At 46.2% G+C, this 16,102-nt stretch overlaps 1 protein-coding gene across 1 annotated transcript in view; it reads left to right on the top strand.

Annotated features, from left to right (window-relative positions):
• LOC120874267 (teneurin-4) overlaps nt 1-16,102 on the top strand; it is a 327,401-nt gene that overhangs the window by 197,670 nt on the left and 113,629 nt on the right. Inside the window, exon 11 of the mRNA XM_040255609.1 lies at nt 129-314. Coding sequence (XP_040111543.1) covers nt 129-314 — 186 coding nt within the window. The remainder of the gene's footprint in view (nt 1-128; nt 315-16,102) is intronic.

Consider the following 16,102-nt stretch of genomic DNA (forward strand, 5'->3'; position numbering starts at 1 on the left):
CACAGGGATTAGCCCCGAGCCTCTGGAACCCTGACAGCGCACGGAGCCCGACAGAGGGGAGCCAAGTGTGACCCTTGTTCCCCAGAAAAGCTTGCTCAATGCCTGTTTTCTCTCCCCCCACCCCACAGAGATCTGCGCTGCTGACTGCGGGGGCCACGGCGTCTGCGTGGGGGGCACGTGCCGCTGCGAGGACGGCTGGATGGGGGCGGCCTGCGACCAGCGCGCCTGCCACCCGCGCTGCGCGGAGCACGGAACCTGCCGCGACGGCAAGTGCGAGTGCAGCCCGGGCTGGAACGGCGAGCACTGCACCATCGGTACGCGGGCCCGGCCGGGCCTCCCTGGGGGGCTGCACGCTGCCTGCGTCTGCCGGGCACTCTGGGGAGCGCCCATCGCATGCGGGAGCTGGGCCAAGAGTCCTTTCATCCGACGACATTATGGTCGGCTTGTCCTAGACAGCAGTTGGATTTGAATTCACAGTCAGGGGATTCGGAACCTTTTCTCTCCCAACCTGCATTTCCCGGCTCTCAACCAGCTGGTAGCATACCCTGGGGCTCGACCTGCCCAGGCCAAATGGATGACAGCTTTGTGTTAAGGAGCTGGGGTTGAAGAATGAGGCAGATGACTACCGCTGAGCAACTGTGAGCAAGGTCTAAGGGTCTCTCGGAGCCTCAGTTTGCTCACCTATGAAATGGGGACAAGCATGCCCGTAAAGAGCTTAGCACAGGCTGGCACATTGTACTGCTCATTACATGTAGCCCATTAAATCAAATTTATGGTCTGGTTGGGAGGTCTTGGTTCTAGCACTGACCCCTCCCACCACGGCCTCCTAGGCCTGTACTCCCAGAGAGGCCTGGAGTCCTGGAGGAAGCTTCCCGCAGGCCCCAGGCCACATCTGCAGCCCATTAGGCCTGGGGTCCTCCCCTTCACTCCTGTCCCCGGCTTCCGACCTGTCTGCCTTTGTCTCCTTTCCCCTCTCCAGGGGGCTCCTCAGCACTAGCCCCTGCTGAAGCAGCACTGTTGGCAGCTTTCAAAACAAGCTGATCACTCCATTCCCTTCTTTCTGCCTTTCCTGCTGGTTTTGTTGATTTTAAACACAGCCAGACATTTGCTTGGTTTATTATCCTGGAATGAACACTCACCAAAACGTCTTTATTGAATCAACTGGTTTGTGTATCTACGTTTTAACTTCTTCCCTTCCATGTTTTTTTTTTTTTTTTTCAAAGAAAGGATCTGTGATCAGATGGTGAGCACATGGCTTTAGGAGGCAGGACACTGGCTGCCTCTCCAGCTCTGAAAGTCCCCTCCTGAGTCTTACAGAAACTGGGAGGCAAGCCCCAAAGATTTTGAGGGATGAAGGAATTTTGAACAAACGGAGCTCCCTCTTATTTCATGTTTTTTTTTTAATGGCTTCATTCTTTCTGTTTTATATCCTGAAATTAGTTTTTATTGATCATGTCCGCCCCCACCCCATCGCTCTGTTTATAAATGGCTCTGGAATGCCTTATACTTATTAACATCAATAATAATGGCTTCTGATATTTGAGTATTTACAGTGTAGCCAGCTCTGTACTAAGGGCTTTGACTGCATCATTTCATACACCCAGCCATCACCCCATGAAGGCACGTGTATTATCCACTTCTTTGCAGGGACCTGAGGCCTACAGTCACTTAACCGTTAAGAAGTAGAATGGGAACTTGAGGCTTGGTTTTCTGAGCCACGGTGAAAGCCCAGGTTTTCTGCAGAGGCTTCCAGCTCTTGTCCTTCCCAGAGGCTGGGCCCTCCTATTCCAGTGGCGCTCAGAGTCCCACAGTTTGCCAGCCAGTGCTCTTGCCAGCACGCAAAGCCACTCCCACCGGCGCCAGCAGCCCGGCCTGCTTTTCCATAGCAGAACGTGCCGCGGTACCGCCCTATGCGCCTCTGGGTGGCTTCTTTCTGTCAGAGTCATCCTATCTCATGACAGCCCTGGACACCCCCTGAAAGAGAAGTGGCCCGAGTCACTCAGGAGGCCCGCCTGCTTCTTTAAACTCGGCTCCCCCTTCACCTTCCTTTTTCTGCATGACTAAGGACAGGCTGACCTCTTAGCCTCCCAGCCCGGAAGGGGACCCATGCTTATTAAAACCAAAATCAGAGCCCAGAGAGAGCGCCTTCTGTTTTCTCTCACTTGCTTATAGAGTCCTCAGCTCACCCCACCAAGTTGCACAAGGTTTATGGATGTCAGACTTTTATAAGATTAAAGTATCACGTCTGAGTCAAATGACGAGGGATTTAGGGAAAGTCTCCCCTCATCCGGTCACGGAGATTCATGGCAGGGGTTGGGGGTGGGCGGTGCTCCATCTAGCGTCTCGTGGACGATCATCGGCCGGACCTGAGGAGCATCCCTTTATTTGGATGCCAAGAAGTCAAAGCAGGCTCTCCCACCTCCCCTGCACACCCAGCTGTCACTCTGTAAGAGCAAATTCCACCTTGGGATTGCAAATGCTGTTTCCCCTCCAGATAAGAAATACATCAAGGTAAAAGTGCACACGATTCAAGAGGAAGGTTGACAGTCATAAATACCAGAAAATGTCACAGGACATTGAAGAAGCAATGGGCTAGTCATAGTGGCTCAGATGAAAGGACGTTGGCCCGGAATTCTATTACCTGTCATTGTGTGATGAGCGTTTCCTTTGTCCCTGTCTCGTCTCCCCGCATGGCAGCTTGCCCTCTGTGCGTCTCGCCTGTGGCCAGCTGCATTCCTGCCAGAAACTCAACACTGTAGTGCCAAAGGAACCCTCCAGTAACCTTGTTGGTAGAAGGGAAGGGGGTGCGAGATACAAAGGAGGGAAACAATGGTGGTGCCTTCTTTTTTCTTTTCAGAACAGAAATGAGAAGGAGAAGCCTCTCTTTAATCTTTAATGGCAGCAAGAAGCACTTTCTTCTATTTCCAGGGAACTACACTCCCTATGAGGATCATTTAGGAAAAGCAAAAACTACTGGTGCGAAAAGTTAGAAATTCAAAATGTTAAATTTTCTCTTGTAATCAGGCTTCCTTATTATATGAGCGTTGATTATAGCACAGCTAGTTCCTATGTTGCAGTGTGGTTTTGTCTTATACCAGAGAAAAGGCCAGGATCCACAATGCTGATTCAGACACCTCCATGCAGTGGGCGCCAAAGAGAGCAGAGCTGTTTATTTGCACACTCCTGCCTTCCATAAACAGGAAAGAATGACTTGATTACCTAATCACCAGCGTAAAAGAGTTTAGACAAGTCTGAACTCCTTGTGACAAGTCCCCAGCAAAAGAACCTTCTTAACCCAGTGACATTTCCCAGAGTAGATTGTATAGCAGGAATTAAGAATCTCCTTTTGGAGATCTGGGTCCACCTTTTCTTTGATGGAAACTACTTGATTTTTTTTTTTTTATAAAATAGATTAGTTTCAGAATGAAAGGAAATTTGGCAGTGGCTTCCTCTTTAATGACTATATTTTTGTCAGAAAACAAGAATATTTTGAATCTTAATTCTTTATGTTAGGAGATATCCATCTCTTTGCATCTTCAAGAAAGGTCTTGGTGAAGAATCACCGTGGCAGACCGCATGGTCACTGGGGACTTCAGTTTCTCTGTCTACGAATCACAGATCTCAGGATGCAAGGGGCTGGGGGAGGCCTGCAGGGACACTGGCATTCCAGCCCCTCCTCCACTGCCCACAGACCGCACATCCATCATCACCTGCTCCTAAAAATAAAAAGAGGTATTTTCCTTTTCACTCTCACTTACTTGTTTCTAATACACCCTAGTGTAAATGGAACCCAATTTCCCTAGTCCAGAAGTTAAGGTAGGATGCAACATGGATTCATTTCTCAAGTCAAGACAGAGTCATCAAAAACATATTTTTGGACATCTTTTCCAAGAATTTTATGGATCTTTTAAGTCTGGGGCTTGACCTCCTATTTCATTAGAGAAAGCTGAAAATCATAGCTAAATTTAAGAAGGTGTTTAATTTTTCCTGTTTCTTTGAAAACATCAACATTTTAAATCACTTCTGTGATGGTTACTTTATTCACTTCCCTTGAATATAAAGTCCCAAAACACATATGGGAAATGCTAGCTTCTGATTACATTTGTAAAATTCCAACCTTGACCCCAAAGCTGTGATTGTTCAAAATGCCAGATATACAGAATTATTTACTAGGCTTCAGGAGAGCTGTCCAGTCCTATAAATCCTGATTCTTAAACAAATCCTCCTCTGGGAGTAAAGATCAAAATAATACTGTGATGATGCAATTACTGGAGTGAACAAAGCCAGACTTCACAATGCAGAGGGATTATAAAGGAAGGCCACACAATCTTCTGGAGTCCTTTGTCCACTTTTGAATGCTCGCTCTTGAGTTTCTTTTGTGTTATCAGACAGTCCTCAAGCAAGAGGACTCACAAGCACTCGTAAGATATCTGCATCTGTGAGATAATCCTGTGCTTGCAGTTCAGTCACTCAGTCGTGTCCGACTCTTTGCGACCCCGTAAGCTACAGCACGCCAGGCTTCCCTGACCATCACCAACTCCCAGAGCTTGCTCAGACTCGTGTCCATCGAGTCAGTGATGCCATACAACCATCTCATCCTCGGTCATCCCCTTCTCCTCCTGCCTTCTGCCTCCTCAAAGGCATGCTCTCACATCAGGACCCAGGAGTTGCAAGACAAATGCTGACAAGGAGAAAGAGAACGTGGACAGGGATCTGCCCCCACATTGTCAGAAGAGGAGCTTGATTAGTTGATGCTCCTGGGAGCTCTCAGCCCACACATGATAGGAGTGGCAAACTGGAGACCAATTAGTGAGCTCTGTGAGTCCCTCTCAGGGCAAGTGCCATGGGCTACATATTCCTCACTGATTCTTTATCCAAAGAGAGAAGAGCATTAACGTATCCAAGAATTTAACAAGAGTATCTCTTGGATGATCTGTCATCCATCTGGAAGAAGTTCAGATGACTATAGCCACCCCAGTTGTCCTCACCTACCATAGTGATCCTTGTTTCATCTGACCTAGCACGTACCCACCGGAGAAGGCAATGGCAACCCACTCCAGTACTCTTGCCTGGAAAATCTCATAGATAGAGGAGCCTGGTAGGCTGCAGTGCATAGGGTCGCTAGGAGTCAGACACGACTGAGCGACTTTCACTTTCACTTTTCACTTTCATGCATTGGAGAAGGAAATGGCAACCCACTCCAGTGATCTTGCCTGGAGAATCCCAAGGACGGGGGAGTCTGGTGGGCTGCCGTCTCTGGGGTTGCACAGTCGGACACAACTGAAGCGACTTAGCAGCAGCAGCAGCAGCAACACGTACCCACAATACAACTGTTAGAGTCAGCTGAGGCTCCTGGAGGATAAGAGTAAAAAAGCTTCTTGCCATGTTCTTCACAGCCTTTGATAAGGGGCCCCTGAAGCTTATTGGGATTATCTCAAGAGAAATGTTTAGAAACTTCCATTGGTACAAGCAACCAAAGGAAAGAAGCTTTCATGTCGCAGGTCATAGAAATACTAAAGAGAACTAAGACCTCACAGATTTCCCTCCTGTCAAAGGCCCAGAACTTGTTTCATAAATAACTGTGTGCTTCCACGGTTTCCACTTTCTTGCATAGTGACAGGAATATAGCAGAAGCTTGAGAATCGTGTGCAATGTTGAAAAGACAATCATCGTCCGAGAGGAAAATGATTCTACTCCCATCGTCTTCATCCTAAAATCTGGAAGAAAAAGATGAAGGAATTTGGGGAAGCCCTGAATCCACCATCCATAATGCAAGCCTAGGGACTTGACATCATATTTTCTTACTGTTAGTGCTTTAAAATCACAATGAAATTTTAATGAACTCTTCTCAAGGGCATATGTGCCAAGATTTTCAAACAGTGAAACAACAGTGTGGACTTCTGTACATGCCTTTTATAAGTAAATGACATTGGACTTCAAAGACCCAATTACCACTTTCATTTTCAATAGAAACAAGAAAGCTCTTTTCTGCACCCAGAGAACCCTTGGACTTGGTGTTGCTTGGGACTTGGTGTTGACTGGCTGTTATCAGCATTTGGATTCACAGTGTGGCTTGAGGTCTCTATGTAGGGAAGGAATCTCAGGATTTGTGGAGCCCGCTTTTGTCTCCTGAAACCCACAATGTTGATTGCAACCTGAGTCTGCCTCCGTCACTTACATTGGCTGCCATTCCTGCCTGTATCTAATAAATTAGTAAGCATTTGTTCAAGGTACTAAAAACATGCTTAATAGAGAACTTTATTACTAAATAGTTCTTATAAATGAAATGACGTTAGAAGAGAGGGCAAAAGCTCTCTGAAGTCAGCCCCTGAACTTGGGGAGATTAGTCTGCATAGTAGATATAATCTTTACTCATCACCAGAGCCACAATATTACCATTGAGTTTGGAGACAACATTTTTCATGGTCTGAGAGCTCCCTTCACATGGATGCTGCACAGCTGTATAGCCATTTGGATCCCAACAGTAGTGTCTCATCCAGCTGAATCATCCTTGCCAGCCCCCTGAGAGAAGTCTAGGCTCACTCCATCTCTTCTGTAGCTGGGTTCAGAGTTATGACCAGAATATATGATTAGGACCCTTCACAGAACTCTGCAGATCAGAAAGCTAAGAACACCAGCTGAGCCAAGAAATCCCATATGTTATGGCTCTCTGATGGCGTATCCCGGGAGATGATCTCTAAGCAATTCTGGACCACTTTGCAAACTTAGATGAACAAGCTTGACTAAGATGAAGGCTGCAAAAGCACCAAGCATCAGTAAAGAGTTCACCTCCAGAGGTGCTTCCTGGGATTGTTTTTCCACGCGGGGTGATCCAGTTTTTCGCCGTCTGTCCATTCACAGTTTTGTTTGTTCGATCCTGCATAGTACACCACTCCCCTTTGCATTTCTTCCTTACATCCTGTCAGCTCATGGACTCTGCAGGATCTTTGAGAATGAAGGGGGAAGCACGCAGACCTGTTTAAACTCCTCTTCCCAATTTTCCACTTGGCTCTGCAGCCTCTGGGAGCATATTTCATCTTGAAGCACAGACTACAAGGAGGCCTGAACTAAGAACATAGCCTTTCATCCACAAGTCTTTGGAGGCAAATATATATTGATGAACAGCAACAGTATCTGTCCTGTCCAGAGGATTGAAAACATAAAATTTATGCTTTTTTTTTATGAAGAGAGTAAGAATTTTATCACAGTTTATAGAACCCTAGGGCTTCCAGATAAGGCCTCACCACTGCAGTTGAGCCCTCTCTTATGGACTTCTGGTTCACACGTGAAATCAAGCTAAGTGTAGGGGCCAGCCCAGCTGAAAACATCAGCCCTTCAGGAGGTGGCCGTCTCCCCAAGTTTCTTGGGAGCACTTGTGAGGGAGCTGTAGAGGGGGAGATGTGAGGGAAGCCCCTCCAAAGGCTGTGACCAGAGCCCAATGGAGAAGGTGAGATGGTGTGACTGACGTGTGCTGGGGATGAAGAGGTCTGCCCTGCTCCAGATGCACAGCCAGGCACCCACGTATATGCACAGCAGGCTTATTTCAGAGCCACGTTTGACACCCATTCTCACCAACAGGCTTCCTTGGTGGCTCAGACAGTAAAGAATCTGCCGGCAATGCAGGAGACTCGGGTTCAGTCCCTGGGTAGGGCAGATCCCCTGGAGAAGGGCACGGAACTCACTTCAGCATTCTTGCCTGGAGAATTCCATGGACAGAGGAGCCTGGTGGGCTACAGTCCATGGGGTTGCAAAGAATCGGACACAGCTGAGTAACTAACATTTAACACACTCACAAATAAGCAAAACCTCAGATTGCCAAAAAATGCACTGCTTGAATATAACCCCCCAGTGGTGATGTATGATCATAACAATGGTGTATGCGTTGGAAAACAAAGCATACATCATTCTAAATACCTTTTTGAGTTCATCAGAGTTGAGAAGGGGTCAGGGTTTCTTTTCTTTCACAGCGACCTCCACTGACCTGCACCTCACATTCTGTGTAAGAGGCACAAAGGAGAACACCAAGCATTCTGCCTTCGTGTGGGCACACGTGTCCATGGAAAACACAGGAGTGGCAAGCAGATAGGCTAGCAGTATATTTGACCAAAAACTCAACCCAGCCCCCTAGTGCATATCTGAGATGACTCACATCTTGCCTGTCTCCAGACCCCAACCTTCTGCGGGCACCTCTGCCCAGACAGGATTCCCTCACTCTCACACAGCAAAGGGAAGGTGGATGGTGCTCTGGGCAGACAAAGTGCTAGTTTTCCGTGAAGCTGACGGATCAGGAGCATGGCCACTCTCGTAGCTTCCCATCCTCCTCCGCCTCCCGATTTCCTTATCCACATGTCCTCTTGTTTTATGATCACATTTCCAAACGCCTGGATCCCAGAGTGGGTTGACGTTCCTTTTGGCCCTTCCTGGAGAATGTGCTTGCTCTCCCTCCTTCTCTCCCGTGTTGTCCTGTCTTTGGTTTTATTTTCCTCTCCCTGGCAGGTCTGTCCCAAATGTGGGGTGTGGCCCCCTCTGTCTCCTCGGCACCTGGCATGGTTGTGTGACAGGCAGTGTTGCACTTTCTGGATCCTACCTTAAATGTGCTGTCTTTTATTTCCCAAGCGCACTATCTGGATAGGGTAGTTAAAGGTATGGTCTTCCTCTATTTCCCTGTTGTCTTTGTGCGTGTGTTTGTGTATGGGCATAACAGGAGAAATTTGCATCTAGAAATACACATGGACCCTCGAAGCATGGTGTCCCAAGGCTGCCACGTCCCGGACTTTGTCACAGCATCCACTGCCCCGCAGGCAGGGTTTTGATAACGAGACAGTTGACATACCTGGAGTGTCCTTCTTCCCTGCTCACAAGTGCTCAATCTGTTTGTGACATTGCCATCGTGCTGTTAGCCTTCCCTTCCTATACACCCTTTCTGCCCCATCTCATGTCACCTTGCCCATCCCTGTGGCCCCTGGTCCATCAGAATTAAGTTGCTGGGAACCAGGGTGGGTGGTCTGAGGCAGGAAGCAACAGAGACCCTGGAGCCACCCAAGAAATCTTTTAAGAACTCCATTCCCACTAGATACTGTGCCAGGCTCTGGAGAAATGAAGGGAAAACAGATCTCTGATAGGGAGTAAATGGTCAGTTTGTTTGGATTTTTTTTTTTTTCCCTCTTCAGAGAAGGCCTGACTTAGTTAAGTTTTATCTTTGCTGAGTGTTCCGTATAGCAAAGTAATTCTTGCAATTTACATTAAGTTGATGGGACCTAATTTTGCAAAAAGGCCTCACTGCTGTAAGAAGGGGAGAAGGCAATGGTAACCCACTCCAGTACTCTTGCCTGGAAAATCCCGTGGACGGAGGAGCCTGGTGGGCTGCAGTCCATGGAGTCACTAAGTGTCAGCACGACTGAGCAGCTTCACTTTCACTTTTCACTTTCATGCGTTGGAGAAGGGAATAGCAACTCACTCCAGTGTTCTTGCCTGGAGAATCCCGGGGATGGGGGAGCCTGGTGGGCTGTCGTCTATGGGGTCACAGAGAGTCGGATATGACTGAAGCGACTTAGCAGCAGCAGCAGCAGCTCTAAGAAGAAGTCTCCGAATGATCAGATATGTGTGCTCCAGAAAGGCTCCAAGATCCCAGGGGAGAAATACCGTGCCATCTTCATCTTTTTATCCTTAAGCCCTCACACAGCACCGGGTACCAAATATATGCTCAGTGCTTAGGGACACATACTCTGGGGTCAGACTGCCAGAGTTTGAATCTGAACTCCAACACTTAATGAATTCAGTGACCGACCGACCTCCCTTCCCTTCAAGAGTCCTTATAAAATGAACATGATAACAGAACTTGCCTCATAGGGTTGGCACGAGGATTGAGTAAAGTAGAGAATGTAAGGTGTTCAGCACATGGGCAGGAATGGTGCTCAGTAAATGTTAGCTGTGCTGTTTTATCATCATACTCTTAGCCTTGCCCTTAATTTGGAGAAGGACTTCATTAGCCAGGCTAATCTTAAAGAAAAAGACTAAATTGGCTTTTAATAAGAGATAGCAACTGCTGTGTAAAAATTCATGGAAAGGATTTTAGGGCAACCTAAATGACTGAATGCTTTTCAACTGGGATATCTCTGCCAAATACAGCAAAGGTGATTGTGGGGCCCATTCAATGGATGCCTGGTGTTGAGAAGCAAGGTTCTTTGAATTTTACATACTGGCCTTCAACCAAGAATAAAATTATTGCAGCAAGAAAGAGTCACACCTCTGAGCCTCTTTAAAATAGGCATTTCACACGTTATCATCATCAGGGGAATCTTCAAGATGGATTAAGTTTAATAATGTCACCATCTATTTGGTGAATGTTTTTCCTACTATGTGAAGTTTTTCCACATCCATGAGTCTTAAGTGAGTCCTGTGAATTTTTTTTAAGGGAACACATAGAATTATACTCATTTGATTGGAAAAGGAAATTAAAGTTGAAGAAGTTGAGTGGCCCAGCCTGGATCATGCTTGTAGTAAGTAGCAGAACCAGGATTTTGTATTTCCTGGCCTAATCCATATTTCCAATATTCTTTCTTCTGTCATAGTCATGAAGAATGTCCCATTAATTTCCAACGTTCTTCCTCCAAACCACATCTTCCAAGCTGACATCTTCACCAGGAAGTAACCCACATTCTCTCTCAAGCCACCTGTTCTGATCTGCAGTTCAGAAAATATTCACCAAACCTTGAGCTTGATTAGGTCAATGAATCATAAGTCACTTTAAAAGACAAATGTTTCTTGCCAAAAATCTATTTTTCCACCAAGCCCCTGGCTCTCTGGTATAATGGGTGCTGCTGCTGCTAAGTCGCTTCAGTCGTGTCCGACTCTGTGCTACCCCAGAGATGGCAGCCCACCAGGCTCCCCCATCCCTGGGATTCTCCAGGCAAGAACACTGGAGTGGGTTGCCATGTCCTTCTCCAGTGCAGGAAAGTAAAAAGTGAAAGTGAAGTCGCTCAGTCATGTCCAACTCTTTGCAACCCCATGGACTGCAGCTTACCAGGCTCCTCCGTCCATGGGATTTTCCAGGCAAGAGTACTGGAGTGGGGTGCCCTTGCCTTCTCCAAATGGGTGCTAGTAATTCCCAAAAGAGAATTCAGAGGTTGATATATGTAAGCCTGGGACTTTCCAGAGTAGAGGATTGTGCAGTTCAGAGACAAGCCCGCTTTTGTTCTTTCTGCCCAAGTGCCTTGGGGGAGACTGGAGAGACTACAGCCACTCACCAAGTACATTGGCCTCCTCCTGAGTGTGAGGAGATGTGGAGCTGCACAACAGAGGCCCCAGCCTCCCAGAGAAATCGCTAGAAGTATATTGTCACTAAAACACTAGAAACAGTTCCAATGAAACATGAGGATTGTGATGGAGGACATCACGGCCACTTAGCAATGAGAGCCCTCCCCAGCTTAGGCAGGGCCTCGTAGACCAAAACTGTGGGCCATGACATGGCATATGAGAGGCCGCTGAAGGCTTTTTAAAGCAGGATACTGACTAGATGGGGCTTCCCAGGCAGCAAAGAATCTGCCTGCCAATGCAGGGGATGCAGGTTCTATCCCTGGGTTGGGAAGATCCCCTGGAAAAGGAAATGGCAACCCACTCGTGTTCTTGCTGAGAAAATTCCCTGGACAGAAGAGCCTGGTGGGCTGCAGTCCATGGGGGTTGCAGAAGAGTCGGACATGAGTGAGTGAACAGCACGCAAATGACTTGATGACGTTTACGATTTGGAAGGATCGATCTGGCCATATTGTGGGACAAGTGGAGAAGGAACATTTAGGGGCAAAGAGACCAATTAGGAGGCTATTGCTGTCATCGAGGTAGGAGATGATGGTGCCCTTGTCTAGAGAACTGCCTGGAGGGGTGAAAACACACAAGACGACCAGAACAAGAAACATAAACGGGATAGGCATGTTGTATAGCTCCTCTACCACATAAATAAAAGCTAAATACCTTCAAGGATTCTGAAAGTCTTCTAGCTTCAAAGGAGTTTTTGTAGGCTTAAACAAGAGGTTGGAAATAAAGCAGTCCCTTGTCATTTAAAGGGCATTATTTCTTTTGAAAAGCCTAGCCCTTCTCTAAACCTTAAAATTATATTATTCTGGGCTCTGGAAAATGCCCAGTATGAATCCTTCCAGAGGGGATTGTTAACACCACTTGGGCTCTCTGAATTATTGATGTGTTTCAGGGTTGTGGAATTAATGAGTTTTAGCACCGGGGAAGGAAGGGCGTATTGCTTTAAGAAAGTCAACAGGTTCCCCCCCACCAAGAGGAGGCCTCTTCATACTGGCTAATGGGAGGTGTGATGATCTCAAAAGCAAATCGTTGCATGAGCGCAAACCTCACTCAAGCCACAGGTACTCCAGGTGTCTCTGAAACCCTAAAACCAGCTGGACAGTGCAGACTCTCGGGATACAGACTGGTCCATTTAAAGAAACTGACCGTGGAAAGAGCGTTCCTGTGATTTTACATGTAGAGTGGACCCTCCCTGAGAACACGGGCTCCTCCTGGCAGTTTCAGAGCTGCACAGAATGTGTGCACCAGGCCCTGTGTGCTAAGCGGAGCTCACTAGAGCAGGGCTTCCCAGAGACGGTTTTGTGGAATAGAATTTTCCACATAATTGTAAATGGTTGGGCTCTCAGTGAGGAGTTCTGAGGTCAAATTGGAAAATGTTCCAGTAATCAAATACGCAGGTTTCTTTGTTGTAAGACTCCCTGGAGGCTTTAATATGTTTAATGTGACTTTCTAGGATGAGAATATAGGATATATTGTTTCCTAAACTTATTTAACTATAGAGGTTTGTTTTTGAGGAACTCATAGAACTGGTAGTTCAAAGAATTCACTTTGAGAAGCATTGTTTGAGAGTATAAGACCCATTTTAAATTGTCCTGGAACAAAAGTGAAAGTGTAGTCGCTCAGTTGTGTCTGACTCTCTACAACCCCATGGACTATAGCCCACCAGGCTCCTCTGTCCATGGGGATTCTCCAAGCAAGAATACTGGAGTGGGTTGCCATTCTCCTCCAGGGGATCTTCCCGACCCAGGGATAGGGATCAAACCTGGGTCTTCTGCATTGCAGGCAGATTCTTTACCATCTGAGCCACCAGGCAAGCCACATCCTGTCTTAAATTGTCTTGGAACAAAAGGTATAGATAAATAGAGTATAAAAATATTGAGGGCAGAGGCTATATCTCATCTGTGTATACCCCAGAATTAATGCATGCCTGGCATCCAGTAGGTGTTAAGTAAAGTTTGTTGAAATTAAGAACAGAATTATCCAATTTGAGGTTATTTTGACCTTGTCTATTGGATGGTGGTACTGGAAGGGCCTAACAGAGCATCTCATCCAAACCTTTATTTCGTATTGAGTTAGCCAAAAAGTTCATTTGGGTTTTTCTGTAAGATGTTATGGAAAAACCCAAATAAACTTTTTGGCCACCCCAATAGATGAGGAAATTGAGGTCAAGAAAGGACAAATTACTTTGCCAAGATCCCACAAGTTAGGCATGCAGAACCTAGGTCTCCCGCCTCATCCATTGATCCGTTTCAGCTCAAATATATGGAGTACTGGCTTTGTGCAAGGTACTAGTTTAGGTCCAAAATTACCTTTATGGAGGTTACATTCTAATGGAGGGAGTAGACCTTAAATTATTGCAAAATGAATTATTTAAGTATGTTTGGGACAGTTGCTCCCAAGGAGAAGGGCAGAGCACTAGGAAAGTCAGGTGGGCCTGGGCTGGGACTCGGGGGCCCTGAACCCATCCATCTTACTGCTTCCTGCTGAGCTGCATGTTGGCCCCATGACCACAGCACTGGGTTTGTCTCAGCTCTCTCTGGCAAGGTTTGTATTTATAAGGACCATAGCTTTTGACCCAAATGTTGAACAGTTTGGACTGACAAAGTGTTATTTTCTGATTCGTGAGTTTCGTAGTGAAGTTGGACCAATACAATGTTAAATAAGTCCAATAATAATAATAGCATAAATATCATTTATTAAATGCCTACCTGTGTTATCCGCTGTGCTAAACAAGTGGTATACATTATCCCATTAACCTTCTTAACAGCCCTTTGGATTGGGTATTAGCTCCATTTTACAGATAACACAACTGAACTCGGAGAGTTAAATGATTTGCCAAACATTGCATGGGATTCCCCAAGACTCTGCCTGCCAGTGCAGGAAACACGGGTTTAAACCCTGGATCAAGACGATCCCCTAGAGAAGGAAATGGCAGCCCTCTTCCTGGAGAAGGAAATTGCAACCCACTCCAGTATTCTTTCCTGGGAAATCCCATGGACAGAGGAGCCTGGCAGGCTATAGTCCCTGGGGTCGCAGAGTCAGACATGCCTTAGCAACAACAACAAAGTAAGATTGTGGCACTGGGATTTGAACCGTTCTGTCCCGTTCCAAAGTCCACATTCTATTATAAGGTTTGGTTTTTATTAAAAATTTAGGATTAAATGGTGTGAAATTGACACTGCCTTAGACCATCAGGATCTGAAAAATATAACCACAAGTTACTTAGTTTTGGAAATAATGTACGTAGAATGCCTAGCACAGTGGTAAGCCATGGTAAACCTTCAGTTTTGGGCAGCTGTCATTGTCTTCACTGTCCTGAAGCATCTAAATCAGGGTTTGGCAGACCAAATCTGGCTCATCCCGTTTTTATAAATAATGTTTTGTTGGAACACAGCCATGCCCATTGATTTACAAATTGTATGTGGCTCCTTTCAAGCCATAATGGCAGAATTTGGTAATGACAGAGCCCAAAAGACCATACGGCTCACAAGGCACAGTATTCAGAAGCTGGACCTTTTGAAAAATACTTTGCTGACTTTGATCTAGGTAATTGCCTCAGTTTTCTTTTTGCCTTTCTATGGCCCCTTTCTGGGGTTATGGATACAACTTATGATATGACAGTCCCTCTACTCAAACTAGAGAGAAAGTCATGACATGGAGAAGACTCAGATATTGTGTTCAAGCTGTACGTCAGGCTTTGTGCGTCATGCATACATTATCTTATTTAATCCTCCCAACAACCCCATTTTATAAGTACACTGAGGCTCAAAGGAATTAAATAAGGTGCTTGGGTCTTACAGCCACTGAATGACAGAACCAGCCTTTGATATGACTCCCAAGCTTGTGCTCTCATTCAAGAGAAATTCTTTGCGTCTTACACGAGGCTATCGCTTGGAGCAAGAGAAAGCAGTCTACTACTATCCTTAACAATTGGACCCTTGTTCCTCCGAGACTAGTTTCAACATATGAGGCTTAATTTAAAGCAAGTCTCGGCTGGATGGAGAAAACTTTAAATGGGACTAATTGGAGAGAGGAGGGAGCTTGTAGGTGCTTAGATCAGGAGTGGCTGAGGTCAGCTTCTGAGACAGAATGCCTGCGTGTCACGGCACTGCTCCTGTGCTTCTCAGCTGCTGTCTCGAATCCTTCTGGGTGACCCTGCTGGTGTCGTCCTGCTTCTCCCAACAGGCTTCTGCCAGGCAGCGACCCCCATAGTCTGTATTTGCTTCAGAGTTTCTGTGAGACTCCCTCCTGGGCTGGGAGTACACACTCAATAAATGTTTCTTCCTTTGAATGGAAAACACAGTGGCCAGATTGACTGGTGGCTATGTTGAACATCTCAAGTATAAATGAACATGTTCTTTTCTTCTACTTTGTAATACCAGTCAAGGATAAAAAGGCCTTGAAACACTACAGTTTTAGATTCTAATTGATCTACCATTTAGTCAGTGCCTACCTTGGCCTAGGCCTTATACCAGACAGCCGTATCCATACTTGTTTCACTTAAGAGTAATGGGTCAGTTTTCAGTTATTTCATGATAGAAAATTCAGTTTATAGCTGTATTTGTAGCAGTTTGCCGCTCTTAATAATAAAACAAGTTTTATAGATGGCAGAGTGCTTTCACATCCATACCTTCCCCTGAGACTGAGCAGGGCCAGAAAGAAGTTATGGAAGGCATCCTGGTGAGGCATTTTTTGATGGCCCCTCCAAGAAAGGAGTTGGCAGATTTGTTAAAAATGAGGACTTGATGAAAACCAAGCAGCAAAATAGAAGCAAGAATGAAGCATGTAACTT

The sequence above is a fragment of the Oryx dammah genome, unplaced genomic scaffold (genome assembly GCF_014754425.2).
Source record: "Oryx dammah isolate SB20612 unplaced genomic scaffold, SCBI_Odam_1.1 HiC_scaffold_15, whole genome shotgun sequence".
In the NCBI taxonomy this organism is placed as follows: Eukaryota; Metazoa; Chordata; class Mammalia; order Artiodactyla; family Bovidae; genus Oryx; species Oryx dammah.